General features: G+C 42.0%; 2 protein-coding genes across 2 annotated transcripts; one reads left to right on the top strand and one right to left on the bottom strand.

The window, feature by feature from the left end:
- The first annotated feature begins 757 nt into the window (after window positions 1-757).
- On the top strand, window positions 758-7600 carry aurka (aurora kinase A). The gene is made up of 9 exons (XM_029684012.2): window positions 758-1115; window positions 1270-1338; window positions 4132-4552; window positions 4636-4675; window positions 4836-5027; window positions 5263-5401; window positions 5972-6120; window positions 6331-6505; window positions 7053-7600. The coding sequence occupies exons 2-9, from the start codon at window positions 1273-1275 to the stop codon at window positions 7230-7232; spliced, it is 1362 nt and encodes a 453-aa protein (XP_029539872.1). The 5' UTR covers window positions 758-1115; window positions 1270-1272; the 3' UTR covers window positions 7233-7600.
- Window positions 7601-11815: 4215 nt separating this feature from the next.
- On the bottom strand, window positions 11816-16154 carry slc32a1 (solute carrier family 32 member 1). Its single transcript, XM_029684008.2, has 2 exons — window positions 15218-16154; window positions 11816-13783 (listed from the first exon to the last, which is right to left on the bottom strand). The coding sequence occupies exons 1-2, from the start codon at window positions 15635-15637 to the stop codon at window positions 12596-12598; spliced, it is 1608 nt and encodes a 535-aa protein (XP_029539868.1). The 5' UTR covers window positions 15638-16154; the 3' UTR covers window positions 11816-12595.
- Window positions 16155-18526: the final 2372 nt, after the last annotated feature.

Raw genomic sequence — 18526 nt, forward strand, 5'->3', positions numbered from 1 at the left:
ATAACCGGTTTATCAGTTTAGAGTGCGGCGCATCATCCCATGGTATATGTGAAGACTGCGCACATCAGAAATATCAATGAAATATTATAGTTCCTAAACATCACTTTCTATATTCCAATAAAATAGTCATTTTATAGGCTGTGTTGCTTACCACGTTGTGTTGCTACCATGCTATGTTGTTGTATTAGTTCTCTCTTTATGTAGGTTTGTGTTGTCTCTCTTGTCGTGATGTGTGTTTTGTCCGGTATTTACATGTTATTTAATCCCAGCCTCCTTCCCCACAGGATGTCTTTTGCGTTTGTTAGGCAGTCATTGTAAATAAGAATTTGTTCTTAACTGACTTGCCCAGTTAAATAAAGGTCAAATAAATGTAAGTGAATAAATAGGCATCAAGCTCATATCGGTCCTCTAGAACGCAGTCGTAATCTTCCTAAAAGGACTCCACAATAATGAGGTAGTGTGTATGTGGGTGCACATCCGTTTCAGCGTGTTTTGGGAGTCGAGCAAGAGTCGACTCTGTACGACTCCAACCACAGGAGTCGGAGTCGACTCCAAAAATCCTGGAGTCGTGCACCGCTAGTGGTAACAAGTGGAAATCCATCTCATTATTACCATTGCCACTGAAATTCCCAGATTGCATTTCGAGTACCACGTTATGACCAAACCTGTGTTAGCCAATGGTTATTTGGAAGAGGGTCGCCCGTCAACCAATCACAGGCCTTAGAGTTTTTAAAGGCATTTAAAAGAGGGATGTTTGAAATTAAACAAGACGCAGTTAGCGAGCGATTGACTGGAGTGCAATGTGCATTTTTAGTTAAAACGCTAGTTATCCAGATGGATTATTACTATAGCTACTAAACTCGTGGTCTGATAGCAAATATCGAAATACTATATAGAGTTAACGTTTGCTAGACGAGGTTTCTTTCGCTTGGCATCGAAATATCTGGTTTGACTGACTTGCTAGCTAACGTTAACGAGTTGGCTAACCCGTGCATCAGTGTGCAGAACTGAGAGAGTCAGTTTGCTAGATTGGGGTTTGGTGTCCAATATTCGTCAATACACGACGTGAGAGAAGTCACTGCTGGTTTTTTTGAACCGTCGTAGCTAAGATTTCGGTAAGTTTTTACCCCATAAACCGAATATGAAATATGGATGTTACTGAAGTTAACTAGCTAACATTAGCTATCAATGTTAGCTAGCTTGCTAATTTTTCTTTTGGCTAACTTGGCTAAATGTGGTAACCACTTAAAAATATATATATTTCTACAGAATATGGATGCTGCTAGACTCAAGATGGCAAAGGACTCGAAGCTTCAAAGGCCTGTGTCTGAACACAAGGTCAGTTCTGCATTGAAGTTAACACTGTTCCAACTTGTCATGGAAATCTACAGGATGTGACCTTAGTTATGAAGACAATCCTAACCCCGTTCTTATTCCAACTAACTAATAATGGTCAGTGTTGTGTCAACCACTCTTTGAAAATAACCAACTACAATTGACCAAGAAAGAACCAATTAACTAATTCCAGTGTGAAGTAAGATGCACTAAATATACAATTGAAAGAAATCGATGTTACTTAGCTAACTAAAGTTACTTTGAATGTGTTTAACTGACTTGCCTAATTGACTAAAATATGAGTTGCTAGTTCACATCCAAACAAACTTCGTGAGGTTGTTACTGTAATCTGAAATGTCAGACTACAAATTGAAGGAACAGGTCGGTCACTTTGGACTCACATTGTAAGTGTAATTTGGTGTATAAAACTGAATGTTTCAAGTGAGAATTAGGCAGGTTTGATGACGAAATATAAAGGGTTTTATTGCCTACTGCACCTTGTTATTTTTTACATTGAAGTAGTGTAGCTCCAGTAAGCAACACTGCTATATGTCAAAGTAGTGTAGGTAAAGGGGGTTACAATAGTCAATTGTATGACTGAAATGGGTCTTCTGTATTTAACCCAACCTCTCTGAATTGGTGCCAATCAAAGTTTAGACATTACTAATTTATACAGCCTGAATTTGAAATAATTGACTTAATCTCATGTGAAGTTACTTACAACCTCTTTATGTTTGGTAAAATGGCTACTCAGGGCTGGGCTGAACGGATACCGACTGTACTGTTAAAGCCTGTGGGTGTTCCAAATAAGACCACGTCCATAAATCAATTTAAATGTCCAAATGTTGAATACTCATTTCTTATCTAAGCTTAACATCTAAAATGATTAAATATCTGTTCGTTATGTGACATTACTCATAACAGGGGTGTCTTTATCTGTAGACTTGACTAGTTGAATCAGGTGTGGTACTGCTTGGTTGGTTCAAAACCCTGCACCCTCACTATCCCTCTAAGACACCATGCACAAATTATTTTGAAAGTGGGTTCACATTTTCAGTACTGTTAATTAGTAAAATGTGTTTTAAGCCTGATGTTGTATTGCAGAGGTAGTTGGACCAAAAAAGGGAAACACCAGAATGAAGGACAATGTCCTAACCACATGAGTAGTCCAATAGTCAACTTGTCCCTCGATTCCAATTTGTCCTCTACTTGTAGGTGTTCTATCCTTGAAATCCTTCAACTGTAATCTTAAGGGCATAACTGTAGCTTGAGCATCTTACTTAAATTAAATCTAAAGAAAATGCATGACTGCTTAGGTTCACTGCATGTTAGGGATGTCAACACACGATCCCAATGTGTTTCAATGCAAACTGGGCTTAATGGGAACATGCTGGGGAACAATTGATTTATGGAAGAAAAGTACAAAGTGACTTTTACTCAAAATATTTGGAAACCAATGTGCTGGGTTATAAACATGCACTACACTACAAAATGCCAATTAAGTATTGAATGGTATGTATTTTCATTCTGTATACAGGGTTCTTTGTTTTTCTGTACCTTTGAAGCCCACCTGAGACTCCACATTACAAGGCAGCTATGTATAACAATGAAAGTGTAATTTAACAGTCTAAGACATGTGAGCTTAACTTCTGGGAAAAGGGGGGGGTACCTTGTAGCCTAGTGGTTAGTGTTGGCCTACTAACTGAAAGGTCAGCTCAGGAATTTGATCCAGCAACAAGGTAAAACATCTGTATGCCCCTGAGCAAGTCAATTAACCCACTGTTCCCTGGGCGCTGATGTTGCTTAAGACAGCCCCCTGCACCTTTGATTCAGAGGGGTTGTGTTAATGTGGAAGAACCGTTTAAGTTGTACAACTGACTACCTTCAACTGAACAGGGGCTGCCTTAACCGACATCCAAGTCTTTGGAGCCCGGGGAACAGTGGGTTAACTGCTTTGCTCAGGGGCAGAACAGATTTCTGGGGATTCAATCCAGCAACCTCCGTTACTGACCCAAAGCTCTAACCACTAGGGTTACCTGCTGTCCCTCAATAGGCAATAGATGCTAATTAATACCCATGTAGTATAGCATGTGCATATCAACATTTATCTCTTCATTTTACCTATGATCACTTGTCTGAGAATGTACAGAAAATATCTGGGAAGTGTAGCTGTTATATAGATGTCTTTGACATTGGCCTCTGGTAGGAATATACACAACTGTAACATCTATGGATTGAACCACATGAATGATTGAAGGGGGCTGTAGGGTAAGTATACCCTTATCTATTATAAACTCTACCTAGAGTTGAAGTTAGTTCAAATAACACCATGCTAATGATGTTAGCTGCAGGTAGCCTAGTGGTTAGAGCGTTGGACTAGTAAAGGAAAGGTTGCAAGATCGAATCACTGAGCTGACAAGGTAAAAAATCTGTCGTTCTGCCCCCTGAACAAGGCAGTTAACCCACTCTTCCTAGGCCGTCACTGTAAATAAGAATTTGTTCTTAACTGACTTGCCTAGTTAAATAAAAATGCAACATGTAGTTCACTGCTCAGTTGAACTTGCTACATGTGTTGTGGATGGCCTTGTGGGACTCATTGGCCAGGCTACATTAGCACTGCTGTAACCAAAGAAACAGGGAACTGTCATCCTCCTAAATAGGACATGTCATGGCTTGACCCAAACCATTGACTGCAATATCTAGCATGCAAGAAACTACTTTGTGTTTCATAAAGCAGTGTGATTTCCTGTTGTCCTGCCTTTTAATAGTACTCGTCTTCCCTCCCCATATGTTTAGCTTACCAGTGATGGGCCGAAGCGTGTTCCCGTGTCCCAGTCGTCCAGTGGTCACAAACCTGTGGCCTACGCCACACCAGCCCAGCGCGTTCTAGGACCGTCAAATGGGCCGCAGCGTATCCAGCGATCCATGACCCAGAAGCCGGAGACCACAGTCCCACACACCAAGACCACGCAACCGCAAGCTGGTTATCAGAATGTGAATCCTGTTCAACCCCAGCCTAAACCGCAGTCTCAAATACAGAGCCTCAAATCTGTTAAAGGGCCACCTCAAACCCAGACCCCCAAACCTGTCCAGACCCCCAGCCAGCCAAAGGTTCAGACTCTAACCCAGAACCAGCCAAAGAACCACGCCAACGCTTCGACTCCAAGTTCTGAGCCAGCCAGAGCCACTGAACATTCCAAGCAGGAAAAGCCACAAAGTAAGAACAAATGTTTTCTAACTGTCAGATTGGTTTGGTAGCTTATTCTTTGGTCCACTCTTACAATTGTTTTGTTTGTTCAGATAAACCTACCAAGAGTGAATCCTCGACTGCTTCTTCAAAGTAAGTGCAGGTGGTTGACTGAACGTTGAATCTGACCTCGGCAGACCAGATGCTGTGACTGTTCCAATGTGACTGCCGTAGAATGGGTGCAATACACATCTGCCTCGTTACTGTGGTGGTTTCAATGGTGTAACTGCCTTGGCTCATCTTCCTATTGTAGGAAACGCTGGGCCCTGGAGAACTTTGACATTGGTCGTCCCTTAGGGAAGGGTAAGTTTGGCAACGTGTACCTGGCCAGGGAGCGCCAGACCATGTTCATCCTGGCCCTCAAGGTGCTCTTCAAGAAGCAGCTGGAGAAGGCCGGGGTGGAGCACCAGCTACGGAGGGAAGTGGAGATCCAGTCACACCTCAGGTGGGTGCTGATCATGCTGATAATCAGATGGACTGACTGGTGGTTGTCACTGCCAGGTCTGTTTAGTGCTTTAGTCAACTTTTGTTGGGGCATAAGGAACATCCTACAGACACAAAGCACTGAGTGGTTGGCTAATAGGATCAAATATTTTCTGGTCACCAGGCTAGTCCTGTGGATGATTAACACATCAGCTGTATTGTTAAAACATGATATTAATTCAGCTCTTCTCTCTCAGGCACCCCAATATCCTGCGTCTTTATGGTTACTTCCACGACACTGCTCGTGTTTACCTCATCCTGGAGTTTGCTCCTAAAGGGGAACTGTACAGTGAGCTGCAAAGATGCGGAAGCTTTGATGAACAAAGGAGTGCCACGGTAAGAGGAATTTGTGTTTTTTTTACTTTGAGACTAGTTTGGCCTGTGACTATAGTTTATGGAATTATTTGAAATGTGGCCTGCGCTGGGCATAACGGCAACCACGAACATGGCACCAGTAATGCCATAACTGAACTATGACCTAACGGTTTAGGCTAGACATGGGCAGTTTCCTGCACAATAATGATTCTGCCGTTAAAAAGGTCTGCAACCACAGCTGTTCTGTTTGTCTGTAGGACACTCGGGGGGACTGAGTTGCAGCGATCTAAATATCAAGATGAACTTGAATGTCTTTGCTTTCCTGAGCGTTCCACTACCTTGACACTTTTCAATCACTTCAAAGCCTACAATCATTTGAATTCAAATGAGTCCTTACTGGATTTGCCAGATCTTTGTAGTCCTAAATGCCCTAAATGTAATTTTCAGATTATTTTATAAAAAATGAGTAACATGTTAGCTGAGAAAATATGAAACGTCTTGAAATCACGTGCTGAGGCTGCTGTTCCTAAATCTTGGTGCGGCTCAGACGTTTGAACACCCTTCTAAATCGAAGCCGTTCTGTTTCTCCAGTACATCATGGAGCTGGCGGATGCACTGAACTACTGCCACTCTAAGAAAGTCATCCACCGGGACATCAAGCCTGAGAACCTGCTGCTGGGGGCCAACGGGGAGCTGAAGATAGCAGACTTTGGCTGGTCGGTGCATACACCCTCCTCAAGGTAAACCCCTCCATCCGTCAGTCTCCCTTATTGGCAGTTTAGTCGCAATCTTGAGATTGTGTAAGGACATTGATGTGAAATGAGTTTGCTTTTTGCAGCCAGAAGCATTGTCATGTGGAATAGGGGCGTTGTTAGTTTTCCATCTGCTACGTTCCTGATGTTTCACCTCCCTGAATAGACCCCGATGTGCTTTTTCCACCTTCTGTCCAGGAGGTCAACTTTGTGTGGAACTCTGGACTACCTGCCTCCGGAGATGATTGAGGGCAGAACCCATGATGAGAAGGTGGATCTGTGGAGCCTGGGGGTGCTCTGCTATGAGTTCCTGGTGGGTCGCCCTCCATTTGAGACGAAGAACAACGAGGACACCTATCGCAAGATCTCACGGGTCAGAACCGACTAAAGTTATTTCATGTAGAACTGTTGGTGTTGCTTTACAATTAGGGAGAAAATAACATTTTGCAGCCGTTGTACGCGTTGATTCAGCTTTGCTCTTATTGGTTTAGATCATTGTGTTGTCACATGCTTTGCTCTTATTGGTTTACGTTTAGATCATTGTGTTGTCACATGCTTTGCTCTTATTGGTGTACGTTTAGATCATTGTGTTGTCACATGCTTTGTAAACAACCGGTGTAGATGACTTCATCTGGTGCTCAGCTCAGTTGGTAAGAGCTTAGCACTGGCTGTGAATAGGTCTCTTATTTAGCTGTTTGCTATTGGTTGACAGGAGTCTTCCATTAATGCACACACTGATTCAACTGGACTAGTTTTATCAAAATGTGAAGTCTTTCACCCAGTTTAAAACGCGGTATTGGGAACAAAGGTAGTGTTTTTTTCCTGCATGGATCATGTACAGACTAAATGTGTTTAGGATTAAACTGACCATGTCTATGTTATATACCTAGAACATAACTGACTCTCTCTGCTTCTTGCAGGTGGAGTTCACTTACCCAGTCCATGTTAGCGCCGGCAGCAGAGACCTAATAGACAAACTGCTGAAGCACAACCCCCTCCACAGGCTCCCTATCCAGGGTGTTTTGGCCCATCCCTGGGTGGTGGAGAAATCTACCAAGACGCCCACAGCCATGTCTCACAGCCCAGAGCAAAACAAATGAGGACCGTTGCATGGTGTTTTCATGAATCCTGGTTGGCTGTTTGCCAGCACCTACACAGTACTGTGGCCACGGTCGTGTTCATTTAGGTCACATAACAAAAGTCATCGTTATTGGACTGCTTCAGTCGTTATTTAGTTTGCTGTCTAATGAACACGCCGTTTGCTTAATGCCTTGACTATACTGCTCACTGCTATGGATAACTTGGCTTTCTTTCTGACTGTGTCGTCGTCTGGCATCTTGATGCCCTTCTGTAACTTCTGCCTCTTCTATGGCATTTTATCTTTGTAAATATTTTACTGTTTTGTTAGTAAAATTATGAGAATATTATGGAATTCACTGTCATTACTTGAATAAATATTTTGGCTTGACATGTTGTAGCATTGTTCATGAGGGATAGGAAGTTAAAATGCCAAACTTGCTGTGATGCATCGCTCATTTATGCAATGGTATTTTTACTTTTAGGTCGCCTAATCTAATGCACAGGTTATATGGACAACTACAGTACATTTAAGGTTACTTTGTTCAAATCATTCAAGTACAGTAGCCAGACCGCTTTTCACTGGTAATGGCAACGCCCTTGATCGCCACTAGATGTCGTACCACTCATTCTAATGAAGCAGCCATATAGATCAGGAGAATTAAAAGAATTTGCGCTAACTTCACATTTTCATGTGACTATTTGGGCTGTACGTTACATTCACTATTTACTATGCAACACAACCCTTGTGTTTAATCACAAGCTAATTATGCCATGGTTGGCTATACATTCCAATTATAGCTCGACGGTAAGCGACGCAATAGCCTCAATCGTTCCCTGTGCCGCCTCTACGTTCAGGTGTCAGTGTCGTTAAAATGGTTGATCATTCAACGCTTAACAATCCAGTTGGTTAAGCGTTTGGTTCACGAATTCAGTGTTTGGCCTTTGTCCAATATTCTATATCAGTTGCGGTTAATTTATTTTTGATTGTACCTAGTGACGATCAACCATACCTCCACTGATGTGAATTTGAAAAAGCAACTAAGCCGAAGTCTGTTAAATGTAGCAAAATTGCCTTTAGTCATTTCTGTGAATCTCGCTTCTCAGCTCAAATACTTTCATATTTTCGTGTAACACCCCTTCAAATGAGTGGAATCAGCTATTTTAGCTACACCCATCGCTGACCATTTAAAATATATATATTTAACCTTTTAACTAGGCAAGTCTTTCAATGATGGCCTAGGAACAGTGGGTTAACTGCCTTCAGTGGCAGAATGACAGATGTTTACCTTGTCAGGTCGGGGATTCAATCTTTCAACCTTTTGGTTACTAGTCCAACGCTCTAACCACAAGGCTACCTGCCGCACAGAAGTCAAGCACACAGCCATTGCCAGTAGAATGGCCTTGCTGAAGAGTTCAGTGACTATCAACATGGCATCATTTGATGCCACCTTTCCAACAAGTCATTTGGTCAGATTTCTTCCCTGCTAGAGCTGCCCTGGTCAGTGCTGTTAAAGTGAAGCTTCATAGAATGGGTTTCCATGGCTGAAGATTTGCACACATGCCTAAGATCTCACTGCCATTGGACTCTGGAGCACTGGAAACACGTTCTGAGTGATACATTACACTTCACCATCTGGCAGTTTGATGGACGAATCTGGGTTTGACTGATGCCAGGAGAACGCTACCTGCCCGAAAGCATAGTGCAAACTGAAGTTTGGTGGACGAGGAATAATGGTCTAGGGCTGTGGTTCAGGTCCCTTAAGATTTCCCTTCACTGGAACTAAGGCTACAGCATACAATGAGACACTAGACAATTTTGTGCTTCCAACGTTGTGGCAACAGTTTGGGGAAGGACCTTTCCCTGTTTCAGCGTGCCAATGTCCCCAAGCACTAAGTGAGGTCCATACAGAAATGGTTAGTCGAGATTGGTGTGAAAGAACTTGACTGGCCAGCAGAGAGCCCTGACCTGAACCCCATCTAACGCCTTTGGGATGAATTGGGACGCCGACTGCGAGCCAGGCCGAATTGCCCAACATCAGTGCCCAACCTCACTAATGCTCTTGTGGCTGAATGGAAGAAAGTCCCTGCAGCAATGTTCCAACATCTAGTGTAAAGCCTTCCCAGAAGAGTGGAGGCTGTTATAGCAGCAATGTTCCAACATCTAGTGGAAAGCCTTCCCAGAAGAGTGGAGGCTGTTATAGCAGCAATGTTCCAACATCTAGTGGAAAGCCTTCCCAGAAGAGTGGAGGCTGTTATAGCAGCAATGTTCCAACATCTAGTGGAAAACCTTCCCAGAAGAGTGGAGGCTGTTATAGCAGCAATGTTCCAACATCTAGTGGAAAGCCTTCCCAGAAGACTGGAGGCTGTTATAGCAGCAATGTTCCAACATCTAGTGGAAAGCATTCCCAGAAGAGCGGAGGCTGTTATAGCAGCAATGTTCTAACATCTAGTGGAAAGCCTTCCCAGAAGAGCGGAGGCTGTTATAGCAGCAATGTTCTAACATCTAGTGGAAAGCCTTCCCAGAAGAGTGGAGGCTGTTATAGCAGCAATGTTCTAACATCTAGTGGAAAGCCTTCCCAGAAGAGTGGAGGCTGTTATAGCAGCAAAGGGGGGACCAACTCCATATTAATGCCCATGATATTAGAATGAGATGTTCGATGAGCAGGTGTCCACATACTTTTGGTTTTGTAGTGTAGTCAGACAGCAACGCCTCTTTTCCCTTTTCCCTTTTCCCTCATCCTCTTTAGTAGCCTACATTCAGCTGTAGAGTGTGCAGATTGGGTTGAGGTAGTCAAGAGCTACTGTAAACCTCTGTCAATGCCCATATATGCATTGACATCAACAGATTGTTAACCTTATGGAGATGGACTGTGCACGATGTGCAGGTCCTCCCAAATAGGCCTGCGGTCCAGATGCTTTTTTTTTTTTAAACACGCAATCCACATGTTCGATGAACAGGCAGGCCTATCTGCTTGTGCCCCACAGCAAAAATCTGGCAAATAGCATACCGTCTGTTATAACTTCATTCCACTAAATTCATACAAGCATGAGGAACCAAATTGGACTAGGCCTACAAGCTGCACATAACCTTAAACTATTAACCTTTAGGCTACCATTTTCTTTATTCTATATAGCGTTTTAGATATATACGGCTAGGCTATTCCAAGCAATAGCAAAAGCTACTGTCATTATAGATAATTACTGGCTAAAATGTACCATTAATCGAAGCAAACCGTAACAATTATGACACGTGACTTGTGCACCTGCATTCACTGTTGGCAGTGCTCACTTGAACCTCTCTCTCTCGCGCGCGCGCTTAAAAACAACACATATTTAATTAACTGAAACATTACCTTTGGTCTTGAATGTAATTGCATAATTCCTGTAATTCAGAGTGGCTATTACACAGGAATAACACTCATAAAACGTTAATCATTAAACAAAACCATGCATGTATTTTTTTATTATTAATCGTATATATGCAAAAAAATCTAAGTATTCTTCAACATTTTTAAACATTTTATTCTATTTATAGAGAAAAAATACATGTTTCTCACGGTTTTCGTTTTCATCACATAAAACCACACACATGTATACAATATAATTTCACTTATTTCTTTATTCTTTAATATTCATTTTCACGGTATATGATAACGATTTATGAGATATAGGCTACATTCCATCTTTTTGAAACCACAATAACACTACACATACGGTTTTATAACATTTCCACGTGACCCGTTGGATTTGCACAGAATGAAAAATGTCTTTATGGACATGTTCTTCTTTGTATGATGTCTTCATATTTGTGTTATTCAGACACTTGATTCCGGACCTCGAATTATTCACATTAATATCGCATGAATAGTTTACAATTAAAATGCATAATGTGAAACAGGGGATAACTTCGAATTGAGAGTGACAGAATTCCACGTGGGTTGAGTGTTCTTACTGACGCGACAGTATTTTCATCTGTCTAGGGCGAATATGGGTCAAATAACTTTGGAACTTGTGGTCCTAAAACGCCGTTCTCCGAACGCTAACGATTTGGCTTTTGACTTCAAGGGGATTTGCCGTTTTTTCCCCCTCACAATGTCATGTGCGACAGGTAAGTGTAAGCCTAACGATATGTTGTAGGCTAATGGTTATTCATTCAAATATCCAAAACACGTCTTTCCTTACTCTGGTTATAACCGTTTTCTTTTCCACCTTCCAACTCCAGAATGATTTTCTTATCTGTCTCAATATCGTACATTCAATGCATAGTTAAAGTAGCTGTGCATGTAATTAGACCACCATAATCATACTGTTTCCATTATAGCGCTTGGAGAGAATAATTACTTCTCAATAAAGATATTTGAGATATTCCTAGTATTCAGTAACACGTTATATGGGCATAATCCATGATATGTATAGGTGTAGGCCGTCATTGTAAATAATAGTTTGTTCTTAACCTACTTGATTGTTAAATAAATAAAACAAAAGTATTCTATTTATTCTGTCTTGGTGATATACTTTATTGCCATTATATTAGTTGTCATCATGATAGGTCCACATTACAATATTTGAAATATTGCAAATAATTTAGAAGAAGACAATGGCAACATATCAAAACGTACAGCTTCGTTTGTACCATTTAGTCACATTATGCCGTTGAATTGTCAAAGTCCACAACCACACGCACTCCTATAATAAACGCTTCTGGAAAGAACCAACAAGGGGTTTATTGTTTGGCACCCCGAAAGGTTCTATATAGCACCATTTTGCAGGGTTCTTTGATCAGAACCCCCAGGGGTTATTCTCCACGGAACCAAACGTTTTTCAATATAGAACCCTTGGGTTCCATATAGGGTTCTAGACCAACGTTGGTTCTATATAGAACCTTAAGTTGTGCCATACATGAAGCAAGCATAGAACCCTTTTTGGTTCTCTCCAGAAGCTTTTTTTTTTAAGAATGTAAACTTGAATGTCAAATGAAATGGCTCTCCAGGTGGCACGAGACCTCCATAGAGAGATGAAATGAGGCATTGCTCATTTAGCAATTTTGTTTAGGTCGATTGAACTATTGTAAACCTTCACTCCACTGAAACATGTGGATATTCATTTAGTCATATTTAGGCTATACATTACAAGTTCAATTGTCCATATCGTGTGTCATGTTTTGTGACTTTTGTGTCTCTCACTCTCCGCGCGCGCACGCGTGTGTGTGTCAATGCAAGGGTGTAATGAGCACGCGAAAATGTGTGCGTGCACTGCATTCTGTGCGCGCATTTATTTCGCATGAATTGTGTAAGCATGGGCTGACTGCGCTCAGTGGTGATTTCAGTTATTCACTTTAAGATGGATGTGCAGTAACATCTATATCCAGCAGACTGTTGCTTCGCTAATCTTCTATGCCATATTTATAAGCTTCTATGAGTCCCTCCATTGAGTGGATGAAACCGGAGATAGCGCATATGCCTCCTATTACAAATATAGCGACATCAAAGAATACGTGGTGCCATAGCAGCTTTCTCCATAGCAGCTTGAGGTGGAAGAGGCTGGGGAGCAGAAAGCACAGCCCCGCGCCCGTCATGCTGCCGGTTAGACCCATGAGAAGGGCAAAATGCGGTACATAAATGGCCATGAGCAACGTGAACACCACAAGGCTGCATCTGAGAGTGAGACCCCACGCTTTCAGGCGTCCATCGCCCCCGTAGCAATTTGGGAACCACGTGCGTTCTTGTTCATTAAAAAATGATTTCTCCAAAACCTCCACTGCAGCGAAGAATGGTAATGGGTATGACAGTAAGGCTTTGGACACTAAGAAGAGGTTTACGACAGCCCTGATGGTTGAGGGCAGGTTGTCTGTGATGACCTCCTTGGTGGCATCCGCCCAAGTCAGGTAGGCCACGAGGGCGAACAGGCCTTTGAGGACACACGCGGCGATGTGGGTCCAGTTCATCATGCAATGGAACTCGCTGGGCTTCTGCATGTTCCCCTCGAGCGACGGAAGGAAAATCTGAGAGGTGTAACTGAACACAATGATTCCAATAGAAATCGGAAACTTCTTTACATCGATGTAGAATTTGACTTTGTCCCAGGCCCAGTCACGCGCTCTGGAGAGGCAGTAGGCAATTACCAGGATGTTGATGACGAAGTGCGCGATAGTGCACAGCAAGCTGAATTTTGAGACGGATTTGAGGTTCTTGAGGAAGGCGCAGGGTAGCAGGGCGGCGGTGGCCACTATGGCCCAGGACTTCTGAGAGATAGGAAGCGTGGGAAAGCTGTTGTACATCAGGTTACCGCTCACAACAACGTACAGGATACACGTCATTACCAGCTCAATGATCTGGGCTACATTCACGATATGACCACCTAAAGATGGAAACCTCGGCTGACAACACGCGTTGGCTATGTCCACGTATGTGTCCCTCACACGCACCAGTTGACCGTCTTCGTCCTCCTCGTACAGGCAGGCGATGAGGATTTTCCCCGTGTAGCAACATACCACGGCGGCGAAAATAATGAGAAACAGTCCGAGGTAGCCCCCGTGGAGAATGGCGTATGGTAAACCCAGAACGAACATCCCCTGAAAACACAAAAATACACAACATGGAGATGGATTGGCCTATGGGAACAACGCATAACCAGTCCACAGTATAGGAAATTCAATACAATAGGCTATATAAAATGTGGGTTTTGCTTGGTAATAACTAATGCGTTTTAATAAAGCCTAAACATATGCTATATATACATGAAAGTATAGCTTAAAGCTACGGGTTTGTAGTATGGGTATGGACATAATAAACACAACATGGGTTGGCCAATTCCAGATTAGAATATATATTTTTGTAGTATTTGTTGATCATAACGTCATGCATTATAAGCATTATAATATATCCTATGTGTACCATGATTCAATGGGGGATACAATGTGTTCTGGTGGGGATTCCATTTCGCTGTGAGCGTGCCCATTCCAGCTAACTGTGTTAAAGTCATTACGGGGGTCTAAAGGAGACGTAACGGTGACTGCCATGATGATGACTATGGCCTGAATAACGGATGATGGGACGGCGCTTGGCTTGGGGACTTTTTTTTGCCTCATTTAAGTATTTATTAGGATCAACCGTAAGCTCTTTATGGGATCCAAACAGGAACAAAGCAACACATCATACGAAATACACTGTCGAGTAAATGTTAACATTTAAACGGTCACCATATATTACATGGTTGTAGGTGATGGACACGCGTAATGTAATGGTGAAGTGCGTTATAAAATGGCTATAACGTATCGGAAAGGCTATCGAGAAAAGCACAGAGCCGCATAGATTAAGCTATATCTTAATGACCTTGATGAGATGGTTATCTAGAAGGTCACCTGTCGATCTGAAGAGGAGATCCTTTCAAAAGTAGAGCTAGTTGAATGCGCGCCGGATCGACAGAGCCGGGGCTCGTGCGTACAACTGCATCAATGGGTCAGTACGTCATTTTCTTTTGTCAAATGAAAGTCTATGGGTCTCCTCCATGGAATTAGACTATTTCACTATATTTGATCATTATTCTCTAGGCTATGTGTATGGCTTCATATAATGAAATACAACAAAACATTACGTTTCACGCCCAGCGGTTATCTTCTTATTCTAACAGCATGCCGTTCCCCCGCTCTTTGTGAACCTATCCAAACCACATAAATGATCCATGTGTTCAAATAGCCCAATTCATCTCTAAATCCTGAATCAAAACGAAATATCCTGTCAGATGGGCTCGTTCTTCTTCTCTATTTTTCACACGGAACCATTGGTAGTCTAGTTGGTTGTCTATATCGACTGCGGCAACCCATCTCCATGTGCCGTTTTCAAGTATTCATTTCGTGGTTGCAATCAGTTTGATGTATATGTATATTTCTTCACTTTTTGCTGTGGCAGGTAACACGACAAAATGAATGAATGCAGGAGTGAATGAGGGGAAGAGGACACAAGCAAAACCCATGAAGTTTCATTTGGTTATCTGAATGCGTGTTTACCTGGATTGCATTGGTGACGTTCCAGCCCGCTTCCCAAGCGGTGATTTTTGGTGATTTTTCTTCTTCGCCCAGACCAGAGGCTTTAGAACCGGAGGGCGGGGGTCCGGTGCCATCTCTCTGGTAGTGGCTGTCCCCAGTCGCCATTCCGTCTTCTCCTCCAGCCATGCCACCCTCTCCACTCCCTTCTCCAGCGTCTCCACCACCCATTTCATCCGATTTCATGATGTCCATCTGCAGTCCTTGCCGGTGGTCGTAATCCAAATCATCGCATGCGGCGAAGCCCAGTCCCTCCTCGTCTGTGGCGGCCTGGAAGCCCATCCTGGCCATCATCCCGCTCACCTTCGCAGTGGATTTATTCGACATGGAAGTTGCCGCATTTGACAGTTTATTTTGAAACTTGCTTCGAATTAAATGTGCCATTGTTGCTTCCTCTGTCTGGTTTACCTAGTCGGTGACGTTTTTTTCTAATTCAAATACAATAAATAGTCAACAACTTTAGTTTGCAGATATGTTTCTTTACATTAATAAAACGAGGCTATGGTACAAACAGTGGTTTGATAAAGCCCTGATGGTTGTACAGTTGCTATCTCCACTTCTTGATCATCCCCAGGTTCATGTCACCTTCAGACGTCGGCGCTCCGTCTCTGCATCTTGTTAATAACGCACTCTCTTCTTTAGCTCGACGAAAACGTCCGATCTGGATACACGATTTTTCTGAAGGAAAACAATTTATTACGCAGGGGATTACTCTAAATTGCGCGTTGCAATTTCTAATATTTAGTTGGTTTATTGATAATAACGGTTGCAGCAGCGCTTCCACAGTTGGTTTTCCTTGTTCGTTACCGATGCCAATGCGGTACGCTTGAGCCTGGGGGTGGTAAAGAGGAGGCACGTGTCATCATCAGCCTGCCAATGCAAGGACTCTGCTTCGTGAAACACTTCTCCAGCCCCCAGCGGGCGCAGCCACCCCATAGAAGAAAACGGGAGCTATTTGCTGCATTTCTAGGGGAGGTGCTTACGGTACCCCGACCCATCCCTACCCCCATATTCTACAAAACTTAATTCTAACATCCAATGGCATTCTGGGGGCTTCGACTAAATAACTTCACGTGCGGCCTATAAAAGGAGCTAGGCGGGAACTGTAGGGAGAAACCATCAACTCTTTGGACCTAGTTATGTAACTTTCAGACTAGAAAATGACCACCTTTTGTTATGACCATTGAGTTTCATTTTGAACGACAAGAGGACGTGCGTGTCTTCAGTGGCAAAGATAGTCGGATGTGCCTACTGGAATTAAATGGATCGAATTTAAAATGTGGTTTTTTCGTTTATTCTTGAAGAAAATGCTTATTTTCTTGTTTCGTCAATCAAAATAGGCTGTTGATGGTAAGGTGAACGTTAATTCCATGTAGCCAATAGAGAAAGAAAAACGTGTATTGCTGCTGATTTAAAGGCCGCTTTATTTCTAAGGCTTGCATTTTAAGAACCAGAACATCTTATTTGTTAGAAGAACACCCTTTTTTAATAACCCGACCTTATATCTAAATAGAAAAATAATATATCCTTGGTTTTGTTTCCAAAACGCAGCCAATAATTCAATTCGAAATTAGGATAAAAATGCTGCATTTTCAGTTTAAATGCATTGGCCATACATAGCACGTTTTATTGTGTCTGCAACGAACCTTATCAAGATAATATTTTGGATGAAGCTTTCACCTTAATGTGTTTTTAATTCAACCATTGATTGAGAGAACTATAGCTTTTAATAGCAAACTATTTTTGGAGATCGATATGAGTTGCGAGTTTAAAAAAAGATTGTGACGTGATTGCAGGCCCATATATGGGAGCATCTCCAGAAAAGGTTTATTGCTATGCGTGGATATGGATTTTCCTTTCCACTATAAATATTAAATACACATATTTACTCTTGCATGCAGCACGAGTCCAACACGTGTTTATTGTTTTACTAAAACAATTTAATTCTCAAATAGCCTAACACAACTATTTAATTATAATAGATACCAATAGGAAGGCCTAGTTTGTATTAGTCTTAATAATAATAACAACGTATAATTAGCTATCAACGTGCAATAAATAATCATTATTCGAAGATGATTATTTGTAAACTTTTAAATGATAAGTTATTCTGCACGTGCTAACCCATGCAGTGTGCAAAGGACGCAGAGAAGCCTAGAAATAGGAGTGAGCTAGATGTTTACATGTTTTACTACAGCAAGTCACCCCAACAGCTGCTTCTTTCTCATGTCACTGATTGTTTGCGTGTACCGCTTTCCAGTGTTTCGCCAGGCAAAAATAAAGACTTCATGTAAGAGCGCGACACTAATGCCTCGGATGAGTTCTATATTTCTAAGCCTAATACTATTCTTCATTCAACCTATTTGGTGCTGAATTAAATGTACAATTTGATTCGAAAAATTTCTTACAATTTAGGAGAATTCTATTGTTCTCTTTGGACAGCTCTTTTTGGCGTTCTGCGGTGGGAACATGGGATGAGGCTATATGCCTGTTTTTTTTAAATCACTAGACATGTTTTATTTTCAACCGAGTGACTATTGATATTTTGATGTTTCTAAACTCATATTATTCTGGGCATGGGGAATTCATGAATCAATTAGAGATTAATTGATCATCTTAATTGGTCCTTTGTTTATTACCTGATTGAGGTTCTGCACCACGTGCAGAAGAACAGCGACAAAACAACCTGCAGTCGCTGTTTGGCTTGTTTGAGTGCTGAAGAAAAGCATGGGTTTTATCCTATTTTTGCTGTCGTTCTGTTGGACTAGGCTATATCACGTTCAATACCAACCACCGAAGGCTTCATGCAGCAGTTTACCATCACATGTTCACATTTCAAATAGGTGATTTGCATTTTAGTCTACAGTCACCACGCACGTGTATCTGCCAGGTTCCTAAAACATTAGGGGACACTAAAACATTAGGGGACACTAAAACATCAAACATCACCAGGAAAAATACCTATGAAAAACACATTTAAAAAATCCCACCTGTGATTGGCAATGATATCTAGTCTATTAAAATGTTTAGCATATCTCAATTCCCACAATGAAATGTAAAGTAAAATGTTCCCTAAAATAACAGAGAAAAGGGGGCTTAGCCTACACATTGCACGACCAAACATAAACGGTATTTTCTGAGAGAGAAGACCGAGTCAGAAATACAATAGAAGCGGTCCCCAGAGAGAGTGAAGGGGTTAATCACAGGCGGCGTTATCAGCCTCGTCCAGACCTCCTCTGATGTGTAGGACTGTCTGATTGAATGTGTTGTAGA

The sequence above is a fragment of the Oncorhynchus nerka genome, linkage group LG15, assembly GCF_034236695.1.
Source record: "Oncorhynchus nerka isolate Pitt River linkage group LG15, Oner_Uvic_2.0, whole genome shotgun sequence".
NCBI lineage: Eukaryota > Metazoa > Chordata > Actinopteri > Salmoniformes > Salmonidae > Oncorhynchus > Oncorhynchus nerka.